This window comes from Fusarium verticillioides, chromosome 5 (genome assembly GCF_000149555.1).
Source record: "Fusarium verticillioides 7600 chromosome 5, whole genome shotgun sequence".
Lineage (NCBI taxonomy): Eukaryota > Fungi > Ascomycota > Sordariomycetes > Hypocreales > Nectriaceae > Fusarium > Fusarium verticillioides.
This window is the reverse complement of record NC_031679.1, coordinates 491757-517445: the sequence shown is the minus strand read 5'-3', so window position 1 is coordinate 517445 and position 25689 is coordinate 491757. Positions and strand designations below refer to the sequence as shown.

Sequence of the window (25689 nt, the reverse complement as noted above, 5' to 3'; positions counted from 1 at the left end):
TTTGAAGTTGTTGATGATCAGTGCGAAAAGACCAATGAGGAGCAAGGGGCACGTTTCGTTGATGTTACAAGTGGAAAGGAAACTGTAGATTTCGCTTGGGGTGGCTTGATGCCGGGTAATCGGCGTTACCTTAGAGGACAGCGAGCGAGCGACAATCAATCGCTGACTGTGAGAGCTGGAACTGGAGAGGACAGCGCCGAGACGAAACAGGCCGGTAGCCGTGCCGTCAGTTCCGAGGAGGTACGTACCCGCATCTGTGACCACGACACGACACCAACAGACACGACCAGAGGATATATATTGATCAAGACAGATTATTCAGAGATTCAATTGATGATATCTGAGATTATAGATTATCTCAGATTGATCCTCCTCTGTCATCGTGGACGGAGTGGCCGTGTAGGTACGTAGTTTGCAGGTGGTGGTGGTGGCTTGTTCCACTTTGACGATAGCGCCAAGACATGGAGAAGGGGACCAACCAGGAGCCAAGGGGTAGTGACTGATTCCTCCCGCCTCATTCGCAGCCATTGCCAAGTCTGTCTTGACTCTTGACTGTCTTGTCTTTCTTGTCTTTCAAGAAGATCAAGGAACAGAACACAGTGAAAAGCCGATACACAGTGGAGAGTCAGGAGCAAAATCAAAATATAGTGAGCAGATAGAGAGACCAGAGACATTGCCCTGCCTGAGGTACTGTGCTTGATGGAGAGGTACCTACCTATATCTCTCACTCTCAGTGATGCCCGGCAAGTATCTTCTGCCGTCTTTGCCGTTGGGTTGCTTGCTTTTGGACTACGGCTCCCTAGTTCCGAGCCCGAGCCTTTTTTGGGGGGTTCTTTGCAAGCCCAAGCCCCCCGGCTCGTGTCTCTCCAGTCCAATCACATCTCACGTAGCCTCTCCCAGTTCCCCACCGAAAATCCTGACCTGCCCTGTCTTGCGTCTGTTCTGTCCAGATCCCGCCGCAGACCACTCACTCACTCACTCACTCACTCACTCACTCCCCTAACGCTCCCCGTGTCTTGTCACTGTAACTCTCTTTCACTTCAGGGCCCTACCTTAGTCCAATTGCTTTGCGAATCTCGTCCATCCCGTCATTTACTCTCCCTCACGCACACACGCTTGACTTGGCTCTTTGCCGGACTCCGATCTTCTCCTCCCGTCCTCTCTTCTTCGTCACCTCTTTCGTACCCTTCACAGGCCCTCTCTTCTCCTCGGCTTCGCTTCATACTCTGCTCTGCTGGGTCTTTCATTTCCCCTGGACTTCCTTTTTCGCGATACCTGCCAGCTGAGAGAGAGTCATCTACCGACGACCAGCGCCACGCGTACCTTGTTCCACTCGTCTAGACTCGACTCGACTCTCGATCCGACCACCCACGCAACGTGCCTGCGCTAGAATACCTGCTTTTTTACCACTCACTTCAACCCCGTGGTAAAACGTATTCAATACCGGCTACCCCCGTTCTCGTTCTTCCGCGAGCCTTGTTCCGTCGCGCCATCTCGTCACTCTTTCGTTTCTTGCCAACCGCTACAATCATCGCCTCAATAACACCATCACGACCACTTCGAGTTCCTTAACACGATTTGAATTCACGCATCGACGTTTTGTCGCTTGACCATCATCATCGCCTCAGTCAATTCTTCCGTTTCGCGCAATCGACTAAAGACGCATAAAGAGCGACCCCAGGTCGAGGGACTTTGGTACGGCTATTGAGATTGGTGGAATTCAAGATCCATTGCCTAAAGGAGGCCTTTGGCCATGGCCGACAACGAAAAGAGGGTTTCCACTGGAGTGGCTCAAGAGATCCCTCTTGACCCATTGCCTCCGGCTCAGCTCCAGTACCACCAGCACAATGTCGCCAGCGATTCATCATCCGAGTTTGACGAGGTGAGTCTAGTTACATTACCTTGCCTTACTTTGCGCTACTTGCTTCATTTGGACATGCACCTACTGCGGATCAATTAGACTGACACATAGGCCCTCAACAGTCTTTCTCCTACGATCAGGATGACATGCCCGACTTCCAAACCACCGAGCAGGACCTTCACGTCACCGAAGATGACCTACTCGAGGCTCGCGAACTGGCCTCAAAGTACACACTAGAAGATGTGCGCCACATAATGGCTCGCGTCTATCGCATCCACGAGAAGGATCCCAACTTCCCACTCGTAGTTATCCAGAAGATCAAGGCCTTCCTCGAGAACGATGAACTCTTTACAAATCCCGAGAAGCACGAGAGCCTAGTGCAGGAAATGAAACTCGAGGCTGCTCTGATCACAAATAACAGCCCTTACGCCGAAGTTCGTGCCGTCGTCGAGAACAAGGATGATACTTCCATCCCTTCATCAACCATTCGAAGTTGGACAATCGGTCTCGTCTTTTCAATGCTTCTTGCTTTCACCAACCAGCTTTTCGATATTCGACAGCCTGCTATTCGCATCATGGCCAATGTCGCTCAGCTGCTCTCATATCCAATTGGTAAAGGTTTCGAAAGGTGGCTTCCTGACTATGGCATCACTCTCTTCGGTGTGCGCCATTCCCTCAACCCAGGTCCCTTCTCCAAGAAGGAGCATATGCTCATCACCATCATGGCCAACGTTGCGTATAACACTCCCTATACCAACTTGATCATCTGGGTCCAGTATCTGCCCCAGTACTTCAACCAGCCATATGCCTCCCACTTCGCCTACCAGATTTTGATCGCGCTGAGCACCAACTTCATCGGCTATGGAATGGCTGGTGTTTGCCGTCGCTTTCTCGTTTATCCCTCGTACTGTGTTTGGCCTGCGTCTTTGGTTACTATTGCGCTCAACTCAGCTTTCCATACCGACAACAACTCCCCGGTGCAGGGTCCCTTTGGCAAGATCTGGCGCGTTTCTCGTATCAAGTTCTTTTATGTCATGTTCGGCGCCATGTTCGTCTGGTTCTGGTTCCCTAACTACATCTGGACCTCGCTCTCCAACTTCAGCTGGATGTCCTGGATTGATCCCTACAACCGCGACCTCAACACCATCACCGGTTTCAACAATGGTCTTGGCATCAACCCATTCCCAACCTGGGATTGGAACGTTCTCCTCTGGGATTCTGCTGACCCGCTCATGGTTCCTTTCTTCAGTACTTTCAACCGATTTATTGGCGCTTTCATCTCCATGTGGGTGGTTCTCGGCCTCTGGTACTCCAACATCTACAACACTGGATACCTTCCCATCAACACCAACCGTGTCTACGACCGATGGGGCGAGCTGTACAACGTCACTCGAGCCATCAACGACCGAGGACTCTTCGATGCTAAGAAATACGCCGACTACTCTCCTCCTTTCTTGGGCGCTGGAAACGTTGTCATCTATATTTTCTTCTTCGGCATCTACACTTCGACCCTTACCTATGCTCTTCTGTTCCATCGACGCGAAATTGTTACTGGCTTCAAGGGTCTTTTCAACAGCATGAGGAGGAAGTCAAACCGCACTGAGGAAGTTCACGATCTCGACGTTCACACTCGTCTCATGAAGGCTTACCGTGAAGTTCCTGAGTGGTGGTATATGGTTTGCCTCGTTTGCGCTATTGCATTTGGCATTTCTGGTATTGCTGGTTGGGACACCCACACTTCGCCCGGTGTCATTTTCTACGGTCTTGCACTTTGCCTTGTGTTTGTCATTCCCGTCGGCATCATAAAGGCCATGACTGGTATCGAGGTCACTCTGACAGTCCTTGCCGAGTTTATTGGAGGTTCTTTCGTTGAAGGCAATGCTCTGGCCATGAACTACTTCAAGTCTTTCGGCTACGTCACCTGCGCCCACGCTGTCATGTTCTCAAACGATCTCAAGCTCGCTCACTACGTCAAGATTCCTCCTCGACACACCTTCTTCGCCCAGATCATCGCCACTTTCATCAGCACCTTTGTCTGCGTTGGTGTCCTCAACTTCCAGATGACCCAGATCGAGGGAGTCTGCACTGAGGATGCTCGATGGAAGATGACTTGCCCTAGTGTCAACACCTTCTTCACTGCTTCAGTTCTTTGGGGTACCGTTGGACCTAGCAAGATCTTTGGAAAGAACGGTCTCTACACTGAGGTCTTGATCGGTTTCCCTCTGGGTGTTGTGGTTGTTCTGGCTGTTTGGGCTATCAACAAGAGGTTCCCCAACTGGACCTGGACAAGACAGATTCACCCTGTTGCTATCATGTATGGAGGTATTGTTTGGGCACCCTATAACATGTCGTATGTCTGGCCTTCGGTCCCCATTGCGTACTTTTCCTGGATTTATCTCAAGTCGCGCTACCTCGGCTTGTGGTCTAAAGTAAGTTTCTCTCTCATCAGAAACTCTCGAACCAATACTAACAGTTGCAGTACAATTTCGTGCTCTCTGCAGCCTGGTCCTGCGGTATCGCCATCGCAGCCATCATCATCTTCTTCTCCCTCCAGCTCGAAGGCACCGAGTTCAACTGGTGGGGCAACACAGTTGGCTACGTGGGATGCGAGGACGACGCCTGTCCTCTTCAACCCCTCGAGGGCACGGATTACTTCGGCCCTCGGGAGGGTGAATTCCACTAGCCGCCTTAACTAGGGCATCACGATGAGATGATTTGGCGCAATGTGTATGGAATTTGAGCGTGCGTTTACTTGTATTGGGACATTTTTGAATTACCTGGAAGATTTATATACCCCGGTTGCATTGACATAGAAATTGTCTGTTGGGACAGATATTGTATAAAAAAGCCAAGAGGTTGTAGTCGAAGGACAATTTGTTTGCAAAGTTTTGGTGTTTGGCATGTGATATAGTGAAGCCGGGGATTAGCATGGTATTAGTTGAATCAGTTTGGACTCATTTACAAGTATAGTCATGGGTGTTTACAAGCGAGCTGGAGTTGGTTCAATGGGTATCCTTCATTATTATCTACATATTAACCAAAAACTCAGAAATAAGACATCATCATCATTATCCGTCAGGCTCAACACAACATAAGAAATCACAATGAGTGAGTGTATCATCTCGGTGACTTGTTTCCAAATGGTGATCGCCCTCTCATGGGCAGTTCAAACATACTTCCCCATGTCGACACCCTCCGTCCTGGACTCACTGGACTGACAGGGCTCATCAGACTGCCCTCTTCAGCTGTTCTCCACGATGATCCTCCGCTACTTCGTCTATCGCCGAGAACAGGACCGCCATCGAGTTCGTACATTGGCCCGCTTGGACTAACGGGTGTATCTGAAGACCCGATCTCGGGAATTACAATCATAGGGATGGGCGAGAGGACTTGAACGGGTACTTCTGGTACCGTCTCTGGGATAACAGGAACAGGCTCATCGTCTGAATGCGCTGTTGAGGGACGCTTATTCTTGATCCAGCTGCTCTTTAGACTTAGCATGCTATTTCTGTTTTTCAGATTTCGTAGGCCGTTGCGAAGTGCTGTTGTCGTTGAGCGCTCAGGACCAGATTTGGACTTTGGACGGAGTAAGGATCCGGAGTCTGACTTGGGAGGGAGAAGACGTGTTACGAGCTCGAGCTGGGAGTGCATGCTTGGATGGGCTAAAACGTCTTCTAGGGTTATGCTGACGGGGAGAACGTTGTTGAGTTCAGCTGTGAGGGTGTGTGCGGGGAGAATGCAGCCTGAGATGGCGTAGAATGGTGTCGTGGGGATTTTATCCTTGGGGATGCTTGTGGAAGAGGGTTTTATGACTTTTTCCCAGGCTTTGACGATGGCAACTTGGAGATCCTTGCGTTGAGACGCATCGAGTGATTCAATGGGTGGTCCTGGAGGGGGTTGTTTTGCGGGTAAAGGGATCTGTCTCTGTGACCTCGAGATCTCGTCTGAGGAATGAATCATCGGTTGATGAATCGTCTCAGGATGTGTGATGGTCTCCCACGCTGCAACAAGTAAACTCAGACAATTCTGAACAAACGCAGCAGTAACTCGTTCCTCAGAGTACTTGATCTCCAGAACAATACGATCATTCGCTTCGGTACTTGATCTTACAAAGAGATCTGGAAAGTCCCTCGTCCACGCTTCCACCATTTTGTATGTAAACGTCGCACCGTCAATATTCATCGTCGACGATCCATCCTGCGAACCAGGAATATGATGCTGCACAACAGTGCTAAAGCGTGTACAGGCACGCCAATTTGTGCATTTGTTGACGAGTTCTTGAAACCCGAATGTCTCAAAGCGAGAGTGGGATTGGCGCTGCAGTTGGATGCAATTCATGAGATCGAGGGGTGTGCTGTGACTAGAAGGGAACTGAACCCGTACAGGAAGAATGTTTGTCATGGGACCGACGATATCAGGCGTTGAAGTGTGGATTACTTCGCCGAAGAGCACGTCGTGGGAGGATGAGAGTGTAGAGAGGACGATGGCCCATGATGCTTTTAGCGCTGCGTCGGGAGTCATTCCATAGGAGGATAGATGACCTAGAGATGTTGTATGCTTTACCGTTCGGATCTCAGATAGAGACGCTGGAGGGACGGGGCGTGTGTGAGCGATGATTTTTGTCATTTTTGCGTTCTCAAGTTGAACATTCCAGTATTCTAGACCTTGAGCACGAGTAACTCGTGAAGCACGCGTGTAGTCAAGATATGACGATCTCGGCACATCAGTTGTATCGTCTCCTTCGTAGAGAGCTGTGAGTTCGTGAACGAGTAAATGAGCTCCTACATCGTCGATCTGAGAAGTACTCAGACGAACAACCAAGCATCCTTGTTGCTCAGCATTTAAGAATGTAAAGTTCGTAACAGGAATCGTTGGATCAAAAGGTAGAGATTGATGCTCCTTGATAAGATTCTGCGTGACTTCCTCAAGAGAGCCTGTACTGCAGGGAATGGTTGAGAACGGGGGCTTAAAAGAAGCGCAGTGGACTTGATACACAGTGTGAAGGTGAGTGATGAACGCTACGTTGAGAATAGCGTGCATATCGCTCAGGCCTTTGCAAGCTGTTTCGAGACGCGCTGTATCAATGGGACCGTTGAAACGAAGCGCGAGACAGACTATATCAGCTCTGTTTGGAAATATGCCAAGTTCAAGAGCGCGGATCTGTTGGGAGGATGCTTCGGCGAAGTCGAGAACATCAGGGGAAGAGACTCCAAGTTGTGGTGCGATGACTTCCTTGACGAATTTGGTATCGATCTTCTTTGCGACTTGTTTTCGAGCTGCTGACTTTTTTGTGGAAGATTCAGCGGAGCGACATATCTCAGTAAGTGTACGTTCACTCAAGAGATCGGAGAGTGAGATGTAAACACCGCTTTTGCGAGCTGTGATGACGAGATGAGCAGCGAGGTACTTATTCCCGCCCACTGATGAGAAGGTACTTGAGCCTTTCACGGCAGAAACAGAGATACCAAGGGTATTTGCCCACATTTCCCGCATTGCTTCTTCTGGGCCTGTGAGGGGAAGAGGTTTCTGCGAGAGAGTTACTCGTTGGATTTCGCCGGGGTTAGGAACATGCGACATGAGAAGAACATCGTGGGTTGAGAGGTTAGCGACGCTGCGCTGGAGTTTTCGGCGGTTGACTTTCAGAGACGTTGACATGGGAAATGCTCTGGCAGGAATAAACACTGCGGGGATAGAATGCCGTGGAAGACGGGGTGTGTTGGAAGTTGGGTTCTCGAGGGATGCTTCAAACATCTTCTTAGCGATGTACGTCCGCTCCCTAGTCTCGGGGGTGAGATTGTGAAGGGTCTCATTCGGTTGCATAGCGTGGCCGAGTTGAAGAAATGCAGCTAGCAAAGGACCTGTGTCGCGCATGGTGATAGAGTCAACGACTACATCGATTCCTTGGCCTAGACAACGGCGCATGAGTTGCTCGACCTGCGCGACGTCGACCATCAGGCCGCCGACTCTTACTTCATCTCGAACGCTGGAAATGAACTGAACGTTTCCATCGTCAAGATAGCGCACACGATGTCCTGTCTTCAAGTATCGAGGTCTCTGTCGATCACTCTCCAGTTCTGGTGCAACGAGAGGTCTGTCCAGTGCAAAGCGATGAGGCGTGACGAGGGGACTGTCGATAGCCAATTCACCGATCGCACCGACAGGCATGAGTTTCTTGTGATTATCAGGATTAAGAACCCAAAAACGACCTGTGACCGGTGGTGTGATAACATCCAAGCTGTTATCCTTCTCCACTTCCGTTACTGAAATACCGAGAGGACAAATATCCGGTGCGCCGTACGCAAGAAGAATATCGTGATCTTCCAGCCACGGCATATACGTATCAGGATCGAGTTTTCTCGTTCGAAAGCACAGCGTTCGTAAACTCGGTACCGAATCTGGATGGATGCTCCTCGCGATAAGACTCGTCATGTATGACCACGTAACATCCATTCGAGCCATAGCACTAGCGATGTCGTTACTTCGTTCTTGTGGTGAAGGAATACAGACACAACCGCCGTGAACTAACGTTCCGAGAATTTCCACCAGGGAAATATCGACGTTGAAGGCCGAGAGTTGAAGAACGCGGCTTTCGCTATTGAGTTTCAATGCTGGACCTTGGGCGAAGAATGCAGAGAGGAGTGAGGCATGCGTGAAGAAGATACTCCGCGATTTCTTGGGTGTGACGAATACACAGGCTGCATGGTCGGGACTAGCATCTTGTCCCATTGTTGAGAGATATGGGGTGAGCATTGCGAAGAAAGTATCGTTCACGATGACAAGGTTGATCGCCAACGAGCTCAAATCCTTCCAAGCCGTCTCAGTCGCCAGAACAATGTGCGGGTTGAGATAATCAATAGTCGACTTCACCGTACTAGCATCCTGCGAATCCAACGCAGCAAAACTGGCACCAGCTGAGAGAACAGCGAGGATGATGACAGGCGCCCAATGATTCTTTTCAAGAACGACGGGGACTATAGTTCCAGGCCCAACGCCGAGATTGACGAGATATGTTTTCAGTCGTGACACAAGCGTCGAGAGTTGCGCGTATGTTATATCTCCATCCCAAGAACACACAGCTTCTGCATCTGGACGAAGAAGACTATGCTGAAGAATGATATCATGAAGACACGATGACATTTTCTGAGATTGCGTGGTCCAGTCTTGAACGACGAGTTGGGCGTAGTCTCTGTCTGTAAGAAGATCCGTCTCCACGATGAGTTTTTGTGGTGTTGTGAGGATTTGCGTAAGCGCTGAGTGAAAACTATTCATAACGCTCTGAACATGAGAAGGTGAAAGACGTCGCGACGTCAAGTTGACGTGTAACCGATCGTTGATAAACATGAGCGTAAGCGACACATCACAATCCGTCTTGCGCCCAGATGTCAAAAGCGCTGTTATCAACTCATCGCCCGCGACGAGATTATTCTCCTCATGGAAGTAAAGACACGTGTTGAACAACCTCTTTTCCTTGAGCCCCAACGCATGCTGGACTTCAGACATGGTGAGGTTATCATGCTTCCTCGCATTAGCATACCCTTCACTCACGACAGTAAGACACTGTCCCAGAGAAGCAGGAGGCGGCATTTCGACATAACAGGGTAAAATAGTCGCAAAACTCCCGACCATTTCTTCAATCCCACAGAGGAGTTGTTCGTCCCGTGCAGAGAATTGATACCCAAAAGTCACAGCGTCCATGCCTACAAAGGCACGAAGAACGAGAGCCCATGCAAGTTGGAAGACAGCTTGGGCGTGGACTTGGTTCTGTTGGCAGAACATGCGCATCTGCATGGTCGGGATGTCGAGATCAAAGGGGGCGGTGTGGAATGTATCTTTTGTGTTTGTTGAGAGCGGTGGGAAGATACATGGTCTTGCGTAGGAAAGACTCGTTTTCCATACTTCGAGACTGTAAGCTGTGTCGATGGAGGCCATTTGGTGGAGATATGTGTTGTGAAGCGATGAATTGTCCTGCGGGTCTTGACCAGAATATACACGGCTCAGTTCTGTTATCAAGAGATGAAGACTCGGTAGCTATCACGGTTAACACCTTACCTGACAGTATGTGAACGAGACTTACATCGCAGAGTGCCTGGCTAGCATCAAGCCTTACGACCATCCCCTCAGGGTTATAGCACACCGAGAGTCTGTGTCTCGGCTCTCCAAACCCCATATTCAACCCGGGCAACGTGCCAATCGCTTCTCTCGGATCCATCGTCTCAATGAACAAAATATTCGGCGATATCTTCTTGAGCACAACTTGATCAAACAAACCCTCTCTCGAAACAGCATCGATGAAAATACTCCGTAACGCAGGTGTGTTTGCGACAATGACCTCCCAAGCTTCACACAACCTCGTAACGTCAATAATGTGACTCAAGCCTGTGAGTTCATAAGATACATGAACGTGGAAAGACTCGCTGTTTTGAGATTGTGCGATGAGGAGTTCTTGCTGGGCTGGTGTGATGGGCTGTATGGTCTCGATGTCTTTTATGCTGATCCTTCGATCTGATGTAAGTCGCTCAAGAGCTTGATATGATGATTGGATCAAGGGAATGTCGGAGAGCGTGAGTTGTGGTTCGTGGGATTCGAGTTTTGCGATGGCTTCGAGGAGTTGATACTCAAAGACTTGGATCCACGTTTGGATCTTATCCTGGAATTTGCAGGTTTTGTTGTACACCACATCGATCTGACCTCCAGAATTATCCATCATCGCTGAGACTTCGAATAAAGCGATTCTTCCAACGTCAGAACCAGTGGTAGATCTGAAATGAGATTGGTCAGGTAAGGCGATAGGTTCTAACAAGCCATTCTTTCGTTGAAGTTGTTTCGCAGTATCGATTGTGTTAAAGATGATTTCGAGTGGGATATTCATCGCCGCGCCTTGCGAAGATGAAAACTCAGAATTAAAGAACGGAACACCTGATCTTGGAATACTCCTCCTCGTATCCTTGATCAAAGTAATGACCCCGATCAAATCCGTGTCTGGGTTAACAGACACGCCCATGGGACATAACGAAGCGAACCATCCAACCGTTTCCAAAATGTTGAAATCTCCCTCTGAGGCATCCCGTCCATTTTCCTGCTTCCACAACGTCGGTAGCACTCTATCAGGAAAGACCTGGCAGAACGAGAGCAGTAACGCAGCGAGTATGACATCTGCTGAGTCCGTTCTCAAGACCTGCGCTGATGATTGCTCCAGAGAATACGCTTGTTCCGCAGTGAGTTGAAACGATAACCGGTCTGAGTTTCCGTATGTATTTTCTTCCTGATCCAAGTCCCAGTAGTCCAGATCCGCAGAGAAGACATCAAAAGGAAGTGTCGGCTCAAACAACCTCTGCTCCATCTCACGACCTTGGTATTCAATCCACCGCTCAAACGACACACTGCCCTCTGACAAAAGCGTGCCTTTTTGGAGCAACTCTTCCAAATCGCTGAGAATAATCCTCCAAGACAGCGAATCGAGTATGAGTTGGTGCGCCGCGAGATAAAGCATCTGCTTGTCCTGGTTATGAACATACATCGCCGCAAAAACCGGTCCATCGGAGGGATCAATCGCTTCTTCAGTTTCGTTAATGAGCGTGAGTATCTCATCATCCCCAACATCAACGTGATGCGAAAGACTGTAGGAATTCGTGCCTTTGGGCGTAACGCACTGCATCCACTCATCACCCTTGACGAATCGTGCTCTGAGCATGTCATGTCTAGCGACGATGGCTTCAATCGCAGCGTCCACATCAGCTGGTTCCGCACCGCCTTTCACCCTAACCAACAACCCCTTCGTCCACCTCTCACTCCCATTCTCACCCCCAGCAGCAGCAAGATAAATCCGCTGCATCGCACTCATCGGAAACACCTCCAGATCCTCGTCACTCCCCACGCAGCCCACCTCCCTGCTCACCACCCGTCGTCGCGTAGGAATCTGAAGCTTCATGACCTCCTTGTAGGTAATCTCGTCCATGTTCTGCACCCATGTTTGCGCGCCACGTCTGTCGTCGTCAAAGTCAAACTCAGTAGGAATCCATATCTGGGGCTGCTGCACGGCCATGCGAAGTGAAGAAATCTCGTCCCTGACAGAGTCTACAGGCAGAGATTTAGAGGTACAAGAGCCGATCTTAATAAGGGCCACGAGTTGGCCGTCGAATGGGCCTGCTCTGGGGGAGACCATGCACACGCTGCTGACGCTGGGAAATGACCGCAGCAAGCTCTCCAAATTAGGGTCCACCACTGAGCTTCCCCCTGCAGCCCTACCACTAACAACCCCCCTAGCACTTGCGTTGGACGAAGACGAGGAATAAGACTCTACCGAGTTTGACCTGACGTTGGATTTCGGGGTGCATCTTGTCTGAAGCTCGGCTAGTGTTTGGCACGCCATTATGTCGTCGCTTTTGATGTCGAAGCCTCTGTTTTGACATGTTTGGCGGACGAGTTCTGCTGCTTCTTCATCGCCGCCTAGTTCGGTGAATGAATCAAAGAGAAGAATGTCTTCGAGGGATATTGACAGTGTTGAGGCTATTGCTTCTATGAGTTGGTCTGGTGAGTCGTGGGAGAAGTCCGTAATGAGCCTTGGTAGGCTTGGTCTTGTGGGAGACATTGTATTGAACTGATACTGTTGTCAAAAGACACCAGCAATTGAAGATGCGATCCTCGAGTTATTCTACCATTTGTCTCCTCTTGTTTTATGCGCAGTCTTCTATGACATGCCCTCCATCCTCTAACATCCCAAATCTTGAATCCTGTCTCCAACTCACAGCCCCCAAAATGTCCTTTGTACACGATACCCCCGACCCGCTCAGCTCCAGCACACGATATAAGTACCCGCTACTCAAGACCACAGCGAATTGAGACCGTGATCAATACTCCATCACCACGCCATGACGTGCCGCAATGCGCGTCTGCTCCTATTTACTTGGCTTTGACAATCATCGAGATTGAGTACCATTATACTCCGTAAAGTTGGAGAAATGAATTGAGTTGTTTCAAGTTGACAGTTTAAAATACTGATGTTCTTTGATCTTCACGGCGATGTTACTCTTGCATCAACACGGCTGTTACGGAGTACTCTCAGACCTCTCAACTCCAAACTCTGTTAGAGTTCGTCATAGCACATTCGTATTGAAGGATCAAACCCCCAAATCTATTTATCGCAAGTCTTCCCCTTTTCCTATCTATCAACCGCTGTACATACATCCTTTGGCCCCCTCACATCTGCAAGTCTTACATTCTAACCTGATACCCCCAAGTTAACCGACACTTCATATCTATCTATTATTATCAACCCTTACTCCTTACCTTAGCGAAAAGAAAAAAAAAACAGAACTTTGGTCCAGATCTGCAGGGCCAACTTACCGAGATTAAACACTGTAACAATAAGCTTTCCCCTAAAACACCCTGTCCCTCTTGATCCCGTCTCCTCTCCCGCTCTAAACATAAAACAAACTAACAAACCCTTATCCCCCATCAAAGAACAAAATAATTGTTTGAATACGGAGTTTGATTTCCCTTTTTAAACAAGGACTTCCCGTGTTTCCGAGACGGGAGTGTCCTCGGTTACAAGCGAGATAAGGCTATAAGCGAGATTGAGCTGGGGCCGTTTTAGTGCTCACGCTTCAAGACTCGGACACGGACCGTGTCATGTCTAATAAGCGCCTGAGAGCGCAGCTATGATTCAGGGGATGTAATCCTACTAACTTCAACGTTTTGTGTATTTTTAATCTTGTTGGGGGCTGGATCGAGAGACTGATAACACTTAGCACTGAGAGAAAGATGTTTCTAATACTGGAAAGTCGACGCCGCAATAAGCAGCACATCAGATGGAGCATCTACATCCATCAGAGCACACCACGTATTGAAACAACTGTCTTGATGCAATTCTACATACACATATCCCATAGCAATTCCTATATTCGTATCGTACACCATTAATCCTCCCATCTCAGGTATCTAAACCACAACCTCATCATCATCAGGATCCTCAATACTCGTTCTTCTCTTGGCCTCCTTAACTTCCACAGCCTTGACTTCATCGTCCTTCCCCTCCTCAGCAGCCTGTCTACTCCCCTCCTTTTCCTTCTCAGCCTTGGACAGTCCAAACGGCCACAATCCACTCAATCCCCTTGTTGAAGCTGAGCCCTCCTTTGCAGGGTTCACAGGTTGAGGTCTTATAACGTTTTGAGCATCGTCTTCTGGCATGGCGAAGTCTCCAAACTCATCGTCATCGTCATCATCACGCTCGTCGTCTGATTCATTCCCATCTGGCTTGCCTCCACGATCCCTCACCACATCTCTCCACCATGCGCCCCTTTCATCACCTTGCGTCTGATCATCATCGTCAAAGTCCTCTTCTGTATCGGCAAATGGATCTGTAGGGTTCTCGTCATCGTCATCATCGTCGTTACTTAAATTTCCAGATGATTGTGCTTGGTTGTTCTTCTGATGCATCGCCAACCGAGCCGCTAGTTGGAGTCTTGCCCTAGAAGGAGGGATGTTCAGCGGCGGCGGAGGTGGAGGTGGTGGGGGAATCGATGGAGGTTCCATTGATCCCGAGTTCAAGGGGTCCGTGTAAGCTCGGAACTAGAAATGTCTCGTCAGTACGAGGCGCTCATGAGTGAAATGATCAGTCGACACTAGGAGATGAGATGAGATGAGTCGGAGGGAAAGGCGTCCTGAAAACACTGGCATCGAGGCTTGATCCCCCTTTCCATTTCGTTCCTTCGTAGCAGCTTGCACCCCTAACTCTTGTCTCCGTTGCCAATCATTATTCTATACAGATCCCAAACTAGGTCAATCCAGACCTTACATGATAATCCCCCTAGCCATCCATCCGCCCTTTCTATCCCACAACGCCTGGTATAAATGTCTCAAAACCTCGGTGTCGTCAGCAGCTTCATGACCTCTCCAACCTCGACGTCCTCGAAGGTCTCTAGGTCGTCAAGTTGCAGCATCTCACGGCAACGCCTGTCTCGACTCTCTCGTCTGGTACGCGGGCGATCAAGTGTTCCCCAGTAAGGTGCGTCCTCCTAAGGGTTGCCTTCTGGTTTTGAGACATCCTCAACCTGCTCAGCGTGCTGTTGCTCTTCATCTTGAGATGAGCGCTGATGGTGTGCCACAGTTTCGTCCAAGTCCATAGGAGACCCCCTTGTCACATCCTCCGGGTAATCCAAGTCAGGGAATTGTGATGCAAAAGTCTCAGGAGACCGCATAATCACATCCTCTAGTGTTTCTGCTATGCCAGGGTATCCAGGGATGCCGTGATCCGAACCATCGTCTTCAGCTTCAGCGGAAACACCACTCACCTCGGAATTGACATCCTCCTCGTTTTCGTCCCCATCTTCATCCTCCTCATCGCTGCTGCTGCCAAAGCCGGACATTAATGTGGCCCCACTGATAGTGAAAGGGCCGATGCCATTTCCGCTGTCTTGGCTGAGCTCTATTCCCCCGTTAAGGCCAGCTTCCGCAAGTGCACTGGAACCACCACCGCCAGAGCCTCCGCTTAAGCCAGAAAGGCCGACGCCGCCAAGCCCACTGCCACCCATTGACCGGTTGCCCATAGCTACCTCTGGTCGTACGCCACCAAGAATGGCATTGTCTCGCTCGCGTGTCTCGGCGAGTGATCCCTCAACGTAGCTGATCCATTCCTGGCTCATGACTCGGTCAAGAACAGTCTCCGAGAGGAGCTCCGGAGGGTGGCGCTCGGTGAACTTGACAACCTCCTCAGCAATGAGGGTAAGATGACCCATGTATCCCATGCGGGTCTTGGTCTTCGCCTGGGACTCGTCGCTAGCCTTTTGGCCGTTGATGATGGCACTTGTGATGTCCGCAGCCTCGAACAGGGAAACGGCCAATGTGGGGTTAAAGCTGCGGTCCATGGGACCGTTGAAAACTTGCTGAACGATGTCGTACACCACATTATGCAGAAAGTTGTTCCAGGGGTATGCAAAGAAGAAGTTCTGCAAATGTTAGATGGCAATCAGTGGAGGGCACAGCTGACTTACAAGAATGGTTGGAACAACACGGTGTTCAACGAATTGAAGCTTCAGGAAATCTCCAACAACGGGTTCCTCGGTGGCTTGGCTGGCAGGCTGCTCCTCCTTAGGCTTGTCCTCCTTGGCCTCCTCAGTCTTTGTCTCCGTAGTAGAGGTCTCAGCTGTCGCAGCTTGGGCATCAACAGCTGCCTTTTCAGCCGCTTGTGGTGGGCGATCGGCTCCAGATTCCGGTGGAGGAGGAGCGGAGAAAAGAGGTGCAGGCATATCGTCCGGTTGGGGAGAGATACCTCGAGGCTGCTCTTCAACCTTGATGGAGGCATCCGTAGACTCAGCCTTGGACTCTGGCTCGGATGGGGCAGGAGTCAGGATAGCTGAAGAGTCAGAGGTGTCCTCCTTTGTGACATCCTCTTCTGTCGTCTTGGGCTTGGACTCTCCGATCTTTTCGCTGCTGGGTTCCTTGGGTTCGGGCTTCTCAGTTGAGTCAGCCTTGGCAGGCTCTGTAGATGCGGGCTCAGCGGTCTTGATCTTTGTGGGCGACAACGGTGCAACCATCAAATCCGGCTCATCGAATCGTGTCTCATCACCCTTGGCACCCGTTTGAGGAGGGCTCAGCGGCTCGTCAACAAAGTCATCCTCATCCTTGCTGAGTGATGTTGTAGAAGCGCCGGGAATGTCGTCCTCAGCCTTGACAAACTCATGAGAAGTATCCTCACTCATCTCCTTGCTGGGCTCAACCTCCTCGAAACCATCGTCGTCAGCGTTAGTGACCTCGAGGCGTCTCTTCTCTTCAGGTGCAGCGCTTCGCATGGTCAAGTCGTCAGTGGAGTGGTCCTCCTCCTTAACCGGTGCCAACTTGCCCTCAGTACGAAGACGTTGCCGCTCGATGTCACGCTGAGCTGTCAGTTCCTCGGAACCCGGCTCGTTCAACAAGCCCATGTTACTGCAGTGCAACAACTCGGCCATGAGCTCGCATGTCTTAAATCGGTCAAAGCCAAGGGGCTCGAGCTTGACGCCAAAGGTCGAGTCGATCTTCTCCTTCTTGGAGGGGACATCCATAATCAGGTTCATGAACTTGGGGACATTCTCGGCGAACATGCGAAGAAGGGTGCCCAGGTAGATGGGGTCACGGCTGGAAGGCGCAGCGCTCGCCTCGGTGCCCATGTCGGGATCATAATCGGAGTTATTCTTTCGAATTACTTCAATAATGATACCAACACCAACAGTCAGAGGGTTGCCGCCGCCAAGCATGTAACCAATAAGCTGCTCGATGCATGGCTTGGAAACAAGCTGACGGGTGAGCTCGTTAGGGCCGATGCATTGTTGCTCATTCTGTGAGGCGTTGGCAGAGATGGTGATGATGGCCTTGATGAAGTCACCTGCGGCAGTTTGCACAACCCAGTTGTTCTCGGGGCTGAGGCATGAGAGGAGGCTCGGGATGACGTCCTTGGAGTACAACCACTAAAGCCATGATGTTAGCACAGATGCATTAGATTAGTGGGGAGATTTCGCACCTCGACCACACCCTGGCCACCTTCATTACGGTCCAGGGCGATGATTTTGAGCAGTAGGTCCATGACCATAGGACACTCAACGTGCTTGAGTAAATTAGGGACAGCATCAGGAAGAGTCGTCAATAATTCCATCATGTCCTCGGTCTTCTTCTCGAACAGAGACTCATTGACTTTTGTGAAGTAGCTCGCCTGGAGGGGATCGAGCGGGGCAGGGCGGGACAAGAAGTTCCAAAAATCGCGAATCAATTGTCTGTTCTCAGCCAGAGCCTCGTAGATGGACCAAGTATCGGAGCTAAGAATCTCGCAAGCTACAAAAGCGTAGCGATTGCGCTTCTTCTCCTGCTCCTCCTCATCGTCGCCCGGGTCGGTGGCGCGGGATGATGCGCGCGGTCGCGAGAGAGAGAGGAAGCGATTCTTGGCCTTGGCCTCTTGGTCGGTGGACTCGTCGGGAGACTCGACGGTCTCGAGCTTTGGAGCGACTACATATTCGAGCAGGTTATCGAGGACCTTGTCGCTTCGGAGGTATTCGATGAGCTTTGAGTTGTGCTGCTTGAGCTCCTGGATCAAGTCTGTCTCTTCGAGTAGCTCCTCGAGGGTAAAATCTGGCTTATCGAGGATTGTGTCGATGGTGGAGATGTTGGCGTAACCGCCGAATCTCCAAAACATGGTGAAGGGTCGGTGTTCGCTATCGCTGTCGCTGCCGCGGGACCAGCGTTTGGCGGAGGGGGAAAGGTTGAAGATTGGATTGTGGAGGAGTCGAAATGGATCATGTAATCAAGTTTAATCGAATCGAGTTGAGTCAGACAGACGTAGGCGGGTCAGGTCGGTGGGCGGAGAGTGAGTTTCAGCAGTCGTTGCGCACTCACTTGCCTCACCTTCGCAGGCAAACTTTGTAGCTGTACAGCTGAATAACAGGTAAAAGAGTATAAGGTAGTCAGGAGTCAGATTGCAACATTCCCAGAATGGCTAATCAATCAATAAGCTGCCTTGGTTGTGGTAAGTAGAGAACCTGGAAGCAAAGCAATAGGTAGCAAGATGACGACTGTCGCGTCGCATCACTCGTTGCCAAGAATATGGTAAAACACAGGCAAATAGTGGCCTAGAAAATAAAAAAGCAAAAGACTCCGAAGTAGCCTCCGAAGAGTAATTCAAACAGACAGTTCGTGTCAGTTGCAGTGATGTCAGGCTCTCACGATGGAGGAGCTGGGAGTGGTTGATTGAGGAAGCACGGGCACGGGCACAATCACAAGCAGGCAAACAGTAGGTGGCCAACCGCTGAGCACAGGAGGGCCTCCAGTGGTTTAGCGAGCGGCAGCGGCAGCGGCAAAGAGCGCCAACGATAATCAGCACAGAACAGCACGAGCCAGTGGAGGGGAGTAAGAAAACTGAAGACCTTGACTGTAAGTGATAAAAATATTTAGGTAATTTAACCTAAGCTTAGGGACTTTCTTACTGATTTATTTTGGCCTCCTCTTTTCAAGTCTTGAGTTTTCTTGCTCCCGGGCCAAGCTAGGCCGGGACTAGAGGCTAAGCTGAAAATCCATACCGAGATAAGATCAGGTTCGCACGCACGCGACACTCAGCACATGGGAAATTGATTCCATACACGCCATGTTTGTGGCGGCTGCAGCGGTTGAATTGATGAAGCTGATGGTGGGTGACATCTGGGCTTGCAGAAGCGTCTTTTTTTCTCACGATCGAATTGATATACGATACTCTATGTGAACCACCAATTGTTTATCTGATTATATCATTGTCTTGTGTTTATTGATTGCTGTTTCTACCAATACAATCCATACGATGGATGCGTCTGGCTTATGTGGAGAAAGCAGGCCTCGAATCAAAACAGGAAAAGGGGCGAACGCAAGCAGAAGGATCTGAATGTAATTTACGCTGCATGATGACCGCAGCTAATCTCACAGTTCAACTCACTCAGTAGGTTATACAACATGGTCATACTGTTACACAAGTTCATCAACCATTTTCTCTACTGGACAGTCGGTGATATTACTGGCGAGCTATAAGATCCCCCGGAACCGGCTATCTCATCACGGACCTCCTCTTTGCCTCTTTCATCATCCCAACCCTGCCCTGCCACGTTTTCTGTGCTCGCACCATTGACATCGACACCCTCATTTGATTCTGCGTGGCTTGATAACCCGGCCAATTAATAGGCAAGGAATTGAGACACAGGTTGAACTCTAACCTCAAGCAAAGCATGAAACAGTGAATCACATGGCTTTTTAGTTTCCTGACGACGATCACCGCCTGCTTGCGTACCCTATATCTCTCCAACCAAATTGTATCACGAGGACGATGAATGCACATTACAGTAACGAATTGTATAAATATTGTCAAAAAGCATGTCTAAAGCATAGATTATTTAAACGAATGTATCTAAGAAATGAACGAGTGTCCTATGATACCCCAATCATTTATGTCTATCACCATCTCAAACACCAAACAACACATCTCAATCTAACTCGGCGGAGCTCCATTGTAAGCCAATAAGTTGGGACTTCCACTACCAGCATTCTGAACAACACCAGTCGTCGCCAACTCTTTCAGTCTTCGCGCCACACTCTCAGGTGTCGTCAAACCCTCCTTGGCTCTCAAATACAGCGACAGCCCAGCAACATGAGGACATGCCATACTGGTACCGCTGATAGTCTTGGTAGCACTGTTGGTCGTATTCCAAGCACTCTTGATGTTCACGCCCGGCGCGAACAAATCAACCAGCTCACCATAATTAGAGAAGCTGGCTCGGTTGTTATTGATGTCAATTGCTCCCACGGTCGTGGCATTGGGGGCCGAGGCGGGTGAGTAGTTGTAAGCGTCCTTGCCGTCGTTTCCTGCTGCGACCACGGTATGGACTCCGGCGTTGTAGGCAGCTTGGACGGCGGCGTTGAAGGCGTCCGAGCGACCGCCGCCCAGGGACATGGATATAACAGCCTGTTCTTTGCGGCCTGGAGTGTTGGTGATGTTGGTCACAGCCCAGTTGTACCCATCAAGCACGATATCAGTCCGAGACTGTAACTGTCAGCAGGACCAAAGATATGGGAGTGGAAGACTTACACTGCCCAAGTGAAACACCTTGACTGCAATCAAGTTTGCTCTCTTGGCCACGCCGTACTCTTTACCAGCAATAGTACCAGCACAATGTGTCCCGTGACCATTAGCATCGACAAAGTCAGCACCAGGATAAGCATTGTATCCCAAAGCCGCCCGGCCCTGGAACTCGTCATGCGCGATGTTAATACCAGTATCAACAACATACGCATACGTTCCAGCTCCAGCAGTTGAATCATAAATGTAATCGTTGAAATGAGGAGTGCGATGCGAGATAGAGCCAAGACCCCAGGTCGATTTCTGCTGAGTGATGGTCTCGTAAAGATTGATCTTGCGAACAGGCTCAACAGCAAGCACCTGGTAACATCAGTATTAAGTTCTCATCAAGGAAGGAAGTGAGTTACATCTTTGCTCTTCTTAATCTCCTTGATAGTCTGCTTATCAAAGTCTCCAGAGTACCCCTTGTAGGTCGTCTCATTCCAGACCAGTTTGACACCATCATCAGCACGACGGAAAACACTTCCGTTATGGATACCGTCAACCCAATCGATGTGCTGCTCAACTTTTTTCTCGTCAAGTTTCTGCTTCAAAGTGACGATGTAGGCGCCTTCGATAATATCATCATCGTTTGTCACGGTTGGAGCAGCGATGATGGCAGGCAGAAGAGCGAGGAGGAGCTTCAGATAATGCATCTTGAACGAGAGGAGTGCGATGAAGATGATGATTGAAAAAAGAGCGAGAAAAGATTCTTCTTATAGGACTTTTGATGCCATATTGCTCTTCTGTCTTCGGAGTTGGCGACCTGAATTTCTCAGTCTCCAGGACCTTGTGCACCATTCTGCAACCCAATGTCTTTGATTCAACTTGCACATTAATCTCTATCAACCGACAGGAAGAACAATATCTTATAACGGATATTTTCGTGAAGATCTGTCTAAATCTGAAACTTCATCTTCTAAATGTCACACCGAAATATTTTGTTGCTGATAGACGCAGCGTCTTGTGATGAAGACCTTCGAGAACGAGTGGCAATTGAGACAGCCACGCTTATGGACTCGTACATATTCTGTCTATGTTTTAGATCATCGCGTTGGAGATGGAAAAGCTATAGTTCTGTATCAGGTCAGAATATGAACGAGGGAGAGATGGGCACTGAGGTCACTACGTCTCTGTTCGTAGGGTCACTTCACAGAGGGATCTGATACATACCAGCTACTCCCGAGCTCCTTTGGAAACTTGATTAAGATCTCTGATCAGCAAGTGTTCTGCTTTGCTTTAGGGGTATCAGACAATAAACAAAAGACCCTTACATCACTCACGGAACAACCGAAGCTAAGGAAAATCAGGGTTGAGACACAACCGACAACGTGACCCATCTATCCAGATGGCCATATGATTCATTTCTATAAACTCCTACTGAAATCTATATTCCCACGCTACATTATCGCCGCTCAGCCGAGACACTCCATCTGCGTATCTCCATCCATCATCACGCCCCTGCCACCGCCCTCGCCATGACCTTCAACCCCGTATCAAACTCCGCCTTCACACCCTTGACCTCCATAACATCCTCCGGCAACAACCCCCTCCACCAAGCATACCAATCCGCCACCTCGCCCAAGTCAACCTCGTCAAGCGACAGCCACTCCGTGAGCGTCTTGTGCCACTTGGGGAACAAGTGCTGTATCAGCACCTCGGCAATAACCCTTCGGCCGAGCGTGGGCGTCCATTTCAGAATACCCCTGAGCACAGGAAGACTCGGCTCCTGGTCTGCTGGCTCGACTGCAAAGTTTCGCTGGAGATATTTGCCCATTGACGGGAGGACGTGGGACATCACGAGCGGTCGCCATTGATCGCCGAGGATGCGCTCCCATTTTGTAAGACCGGGTAAGCGACCCTCCTTGAAGTCCCATACGTCGATGAGCTGTCTGAACTTTCTCTTGACGTCCGCTACGAGACCTGTTCCCTTGGGGTCGAGATGGTATGAGGGGAGGTATTGGAGCCATGGGAATAGCCATATGTGCGGTAGACTGTGGTGCTGACGTCTGTTCTTGGGATTCCAGTCTGATACTGCTGTTTCCAACTTCCGGGCGATGTTGTCAATGAATTGCGCGCGGACAAACGATGGTAGGAGGTCATCCCATGCCTCCATGACACTGAGCATTTGTTCCGGTTCGAAGACATCCCACGACCGAACAGCCGCGAGTGCTTTGGGTAGCCAATTCTTGTACATCATGCTTTCATATGGTGTTGTGGATTTGTGATGGCGGCGATAGATGTCGTCTGTATTGACTGCTGCCGAAGAATCCCACTTGCCGACGGATTTACTATTTGTTGTCGATGGCATGAGTAGTGATTTTAGTTCTTTGAGATCTGAAGCGAAGCGTGTTGGTTCTTTCAAGAGATCCCAGTCTCCTTCTCGAAGGAAAGGGTGGATAGCTGCAACAGCAATGTCAGTAATTTCTGATGTCGTGGCTTTTAGTTCGAGAGCCTTCTTCAGACACCCGATGACTTGAACCCAGTCAGCTGTTGCAAGTTCTCCGCTGACCAATTCGGAAAAGACCTGTAATCTCTCGAAATCCGATCGTAAATCATCCATCTCTTGCTCCTTTTCCTTGAGCTCGAGGTCTATCCACGTCTTCCTCTCTTGCAAGCTCTTCCATTCATCAGAGAAGGCCAACAAATCTGCTTGCGCTCTCTTGACAAGCTTCCTCGCCTCTATCACTTCTGTCGACTCTGGCGTGGCAGTTCCTGTCGTCGGTGTCATGATGCCACTCGTAGATGTGAGCATTTTACTTCCTGGTCCTGTCATATCAAGAATGGGGGCAAATGCATCTGGGATATGAAGACCTGGAGCCGCAGCCTTGAGCTCCTCAGCCGTAAGATATTTCTGTTTCTGTCGTCTTGGTGTGCTCGTTGCACTGTCGAACGCAGCTCCCAAGGACTTCTTCTTCGCCTTCTTTCGTTTCTTCTTTTCCTCTTCGTCCGAGTCTATAACCTCTTCTCCACGTAATCTTGCTTGTCGCTTTTCTTCTTTTCGTTCTTGTTCAGACTTCTCCTTCACAGCACCCAAACCAATACCCTGTGGTCGGAGGTTCGCTTCGATAATGACATTTCGGCCCTGGCCTTCCTTACCAAGACCTTGTCCCTCTTGGTAGCCCATCTTTGCCATCATTCGGGCACCAAAAGACTTGGGGTTCGTCTTGCCCTTTGCGCCAAAAGCACTCGGTTGTGGCTTATTACGTGGTGTTGGAGAGCCCTCGTCGCGCGGGTTCTTGAGGACAGGATCGTTTGCTGATGATGGGACAAAGCCCCTACCGAGAGGGTTCTTGCCATCGAATCGGGTTCGAAATGATGGTCGAGCTGTTGCTTCGGCACTGGCGCTTCGACTTGAGTCTTGGGTATCGTTCTGTGCAAAACCGCGTGCAACACCACCGAAGCCTAGTCCTACTCCAGCATTGCCCTCATCCTCCTCTTCATCCTCATCGTCCTGTTCCATTGCGCTTCCAAGCATCGGCCGATTATCGTCGGAATCTTCATCGCCATCTTCCTTATCGCTTCCTGCGCCTGTTGACACAAAGTTCATGCCTTTATTTCTCAAGGTTGTCCTTTTCCACTTTCTCGCAGGGCCATCGTCTTCGCTATCGGAGCCGAAGATGCCTAGCGCAGCCTTCTCTTTGTTGTTACCACCGACACGACGTCTCTTTCGTGGGTTAAAATCACCGAAGTCGTTGTCGGCATCGAGACCTGGCGCGGGGTGCTCGTCTTCAGATTCGGACGCTGATGAAGAATATTCGGCCGCGGCGGCTTTGGTGAGGCGCGAGGGGTCAAAGGACGGGCGCGATGAACCGTTCATGTTGCGAGTGTTGCTGGAAAGTCTCTATATGAAGTTTGTGAGTTCTGTGTGCGAAAGCGCACTTGAAGCATGTGAAGCAATACTTGCGACGCGACAGGCAGATCTAGAAATAGACTGGAAGCTTGGGCATGACGATGTTGGAGTCTTATCTTATCGTCACGTGATGCTGGACTTTTCGACATCGCTATTGTGAGACCGTTTGTAGAACAGCGTTTCATTTTCTTTGAACTATCTACACACTGTTCATTGATTTGTGCAATCTGCCGTTAATGTGACAGAATTTCTAAGCCAATTCATCGTGCTTTTGGTCTGGTTCCTGGTCTGGCGAAGCAATAAACGCAAGAACTTTGTTCTATGTAATATGATAAAAAGATTCAGGCAGGTTCTGTCTAAACTCAGTGGTAACTAAACTCTCCTTCGCGAATTTATTTTGGCAACTTCTCCCTGCCCGTCAGTTCGGTCACCTCGTCCTCACCACTTCCGCTGGTATCATGGATCATGACCAGGCTCGTCGCAAGCACGTCTCTGGCAAGATCATCGGGTACTTTTACTAGATGCACTCTTGCAGCAATTCGAGACCTTGTCGGCTGTGAGAGACTTGGTGAATGGTACGGCACATTGGGTTCTGATGTTGAAGGCTCTTGGTAGAAATACGTAGAGAAGAAATAACAGGACCATCCAGGAATCTCTTTGACCCTATACAATGATTTGCCATTCTCAAGTGACTTGTATACCCTGCTTGCCTGGATAGACCATGAAGTGAGCATACACTGAAGCATCTGTAAACATTAGACGCTGAACTTCAAAGCAATTTCGGAAATAGCCCTTCACCCAATTTTCTCCATGGACCAGTCATGACAGGACCTTCTAGTGCATTTTTGAGAGTTTGCCATGTCCAGAATTACCCCTCAATCAATATGTCTTGGATTCCTTGTCCAAGCTTGTTGAAGAATGTGGATAGCACACCAACGCCCATCAGTCCTTAGTTTAGAGCATGCATGACACGTCAGTAGCTGACCAGAAGGTTCGTTACTACTCCGTACGCATTAAAGCAAGGCGAACTTCAGCAGGGCAGATTGAATGCTATGATCGAATGTAAGGAACATTTCATGACGTTGTGGCTTTGACCCTGCAGTTGAGCTGAAGGCTTACAGCAACAGTTGGAATGTCAGAGCAGTCCCTTGCGCGTGACATCTGTTCTTCTCAATCTGAAGGAGTATTGTTCAAAAAAGACAGATTTGTGGCTGGCGATTTGGTGCTAGAAATAATTTGAAGTAATTCTGAGCATTTGGGCGTGTTTGTCCCGTAATTAATTAATTCTGAACCTTTTCTTGGCTGTCGGTGTTGATCTTCATGCGTTTTGATGTTGGTGTGGCTGCAGTCTGTTTCTGGGGCAATGGTGCAGATTGGGCG

The 25689-nt window shown here is 49.6% G+C and overlaps 6 protein-coding genes across 8 annotated transcripts; 1 reads left to right on the top strand and 5 right to left on the bottom strand.

Moving 5' to 3' along the window:
* The first annotated feature begins 963 nt into the window (after nucleotides 1–963).
* FVEG_03242 (hypothetical protein) lies at nucleotides 964–4964 on the top strand. Its single transcript, XM_018890854.1, has 3 exons — nucleotides 964–1882; nucleotides 1984–4290; nucleotides 4341–4964. Exons 1-3 carry the CDS (start codon nucleotides 1754–1756, stop codon nucleotides 4542–4544), a joined length of 2640 nt encoding a protein of 879 aa, XP_018747252.1. The 5' UTR covers nucleotides 964–1753; the 3' UTR covers nucleotides 4545–4964.
* On the bottom strand, nucleotides 4859–12477 carry FVEG_03243 (hypothetical protein). Its single transcript, XM_018890855.1, has 2 exons — nucleotides 9936–12477; nucleotides 4859–9889 (listed from the first exon to the last, which is right to left on the bottom strand). The coding sequence occupies exons 1-2, from the start codon at nucleotides 12447–12449 to the stop codon at nucleotides 4979–4981; spliced, it is 7425 nt and encodes a 2474-aa protein (XP_018747253.1). The 5' UTR covers nucleotides 12450–12477; the 3' UTR covers nucleotides 4859–4978.
* Nucleotides 12478–13552: 1075 nt separating this feature from the next.
* Nucleotides 13553–18581, bottom strand: FVEG_03244 (hypothetical protein). 2 transcript variants are annotated; one of them, XM_018890856.1, is made up of 4 exons: nucleotides 17352–18581; nucleotides 15850–17298; nucleotides 15151–15804; nucleotides 13553–14428 (listed from the first exon to the last, which is right to left on the bottom strand). In XM_018890856.1, the coding sequence occupies exons 1-4, from the start codon at nucleotides 18015–18017 to the stop codon at nucleotides 13799–13801; spliced, it is 3399 nt and encodes a 1132-aa protein (XP_018747254.1). In that variant the 5' UTR covers nucleotides 18018–18581; the 3' UTR covers nucleotides 13553–13798. The 2 variants fall into 2 exon arrangements, with proteins under 2 accessions (XP_018747254.1, XP_018747255.1); XM_018890857.1 differs by having other exon boundaries at nucleotides 13553–15804.
* Nucleotides 18582–19829: 1248 nt separating this feature from the next.
* On the bottom strand, nucleotides 19830–21112 carry FVEG_03245 (subtilisin; the record flags this gene model as incomplete). Its single annotated transcript, XM_018890858.1, has 3 exons — nucleotides 19830–20381; nucleotides 20427–20777; nucleotides 20825–21112. The coding sequence occupies 3 exons, from the start codon at nucleotides 21110–21112 to the stop codon at nucleotides 19830–19832; spliced, it is 1191 nt and encodes a 396-aa protein (XP_018747256.1).
* Nucleotides 21113–21762: 650 nt separating this feature from the next.
* Nucleotides 21763–24367, bottom strand: FVEG_03246 (hypothetical protein). Its single transcript, XM_018890859.1, has one exon. The coding sequence runs from the start codon at nucleotides 24274–24276 to the stop codon at nucleotides 21910–21912; it is 2367 nt and encodes a 788-aa protein (XP_018747257.1). The 5' UTR covers nucleotides 24277–24367; the 3' UTR covers nucleotides 21763–21909.
* A 216-nt stretch (nucleotides 24368–24583) lies between these two features.
* Nucleotides 24584–25675, bottom strand: FVEG_15222 (hypothetical protein). Of its 2 annotated transcripts, XM_018904348.1 has the most exons (3): nucleotides 25429–25640; nucleotides 25108–25359; nucleotides 24602–25055 (listed from the first exon to the last, which is right to left on the bottom strand). In XM_018904348.1, the coding sequence occupies exon 3, from the start codon at nucleotides 25053–25055 to the stop codon at nucleotides 24702–24704; it is 354 nt and encodes a 117-aa protein (XP_018747259.1). In that variant the 5' UTR covers nucleotides 25108–25359; nucleotides 25429–25640; the 3' UTR covers nucleotides 24602–24701. The 2 variants fall into 2 exon arrangements, with proteins under 2 accessions (XP_018747258.1, XP_018747259.1); XM_018904347.1 differs by having other exon boundaries at nucleotides 24584–25359; nucleotides 25429–25675.
* Nucleotides 25676–25689: the final 14 nt, after the last annotated feature.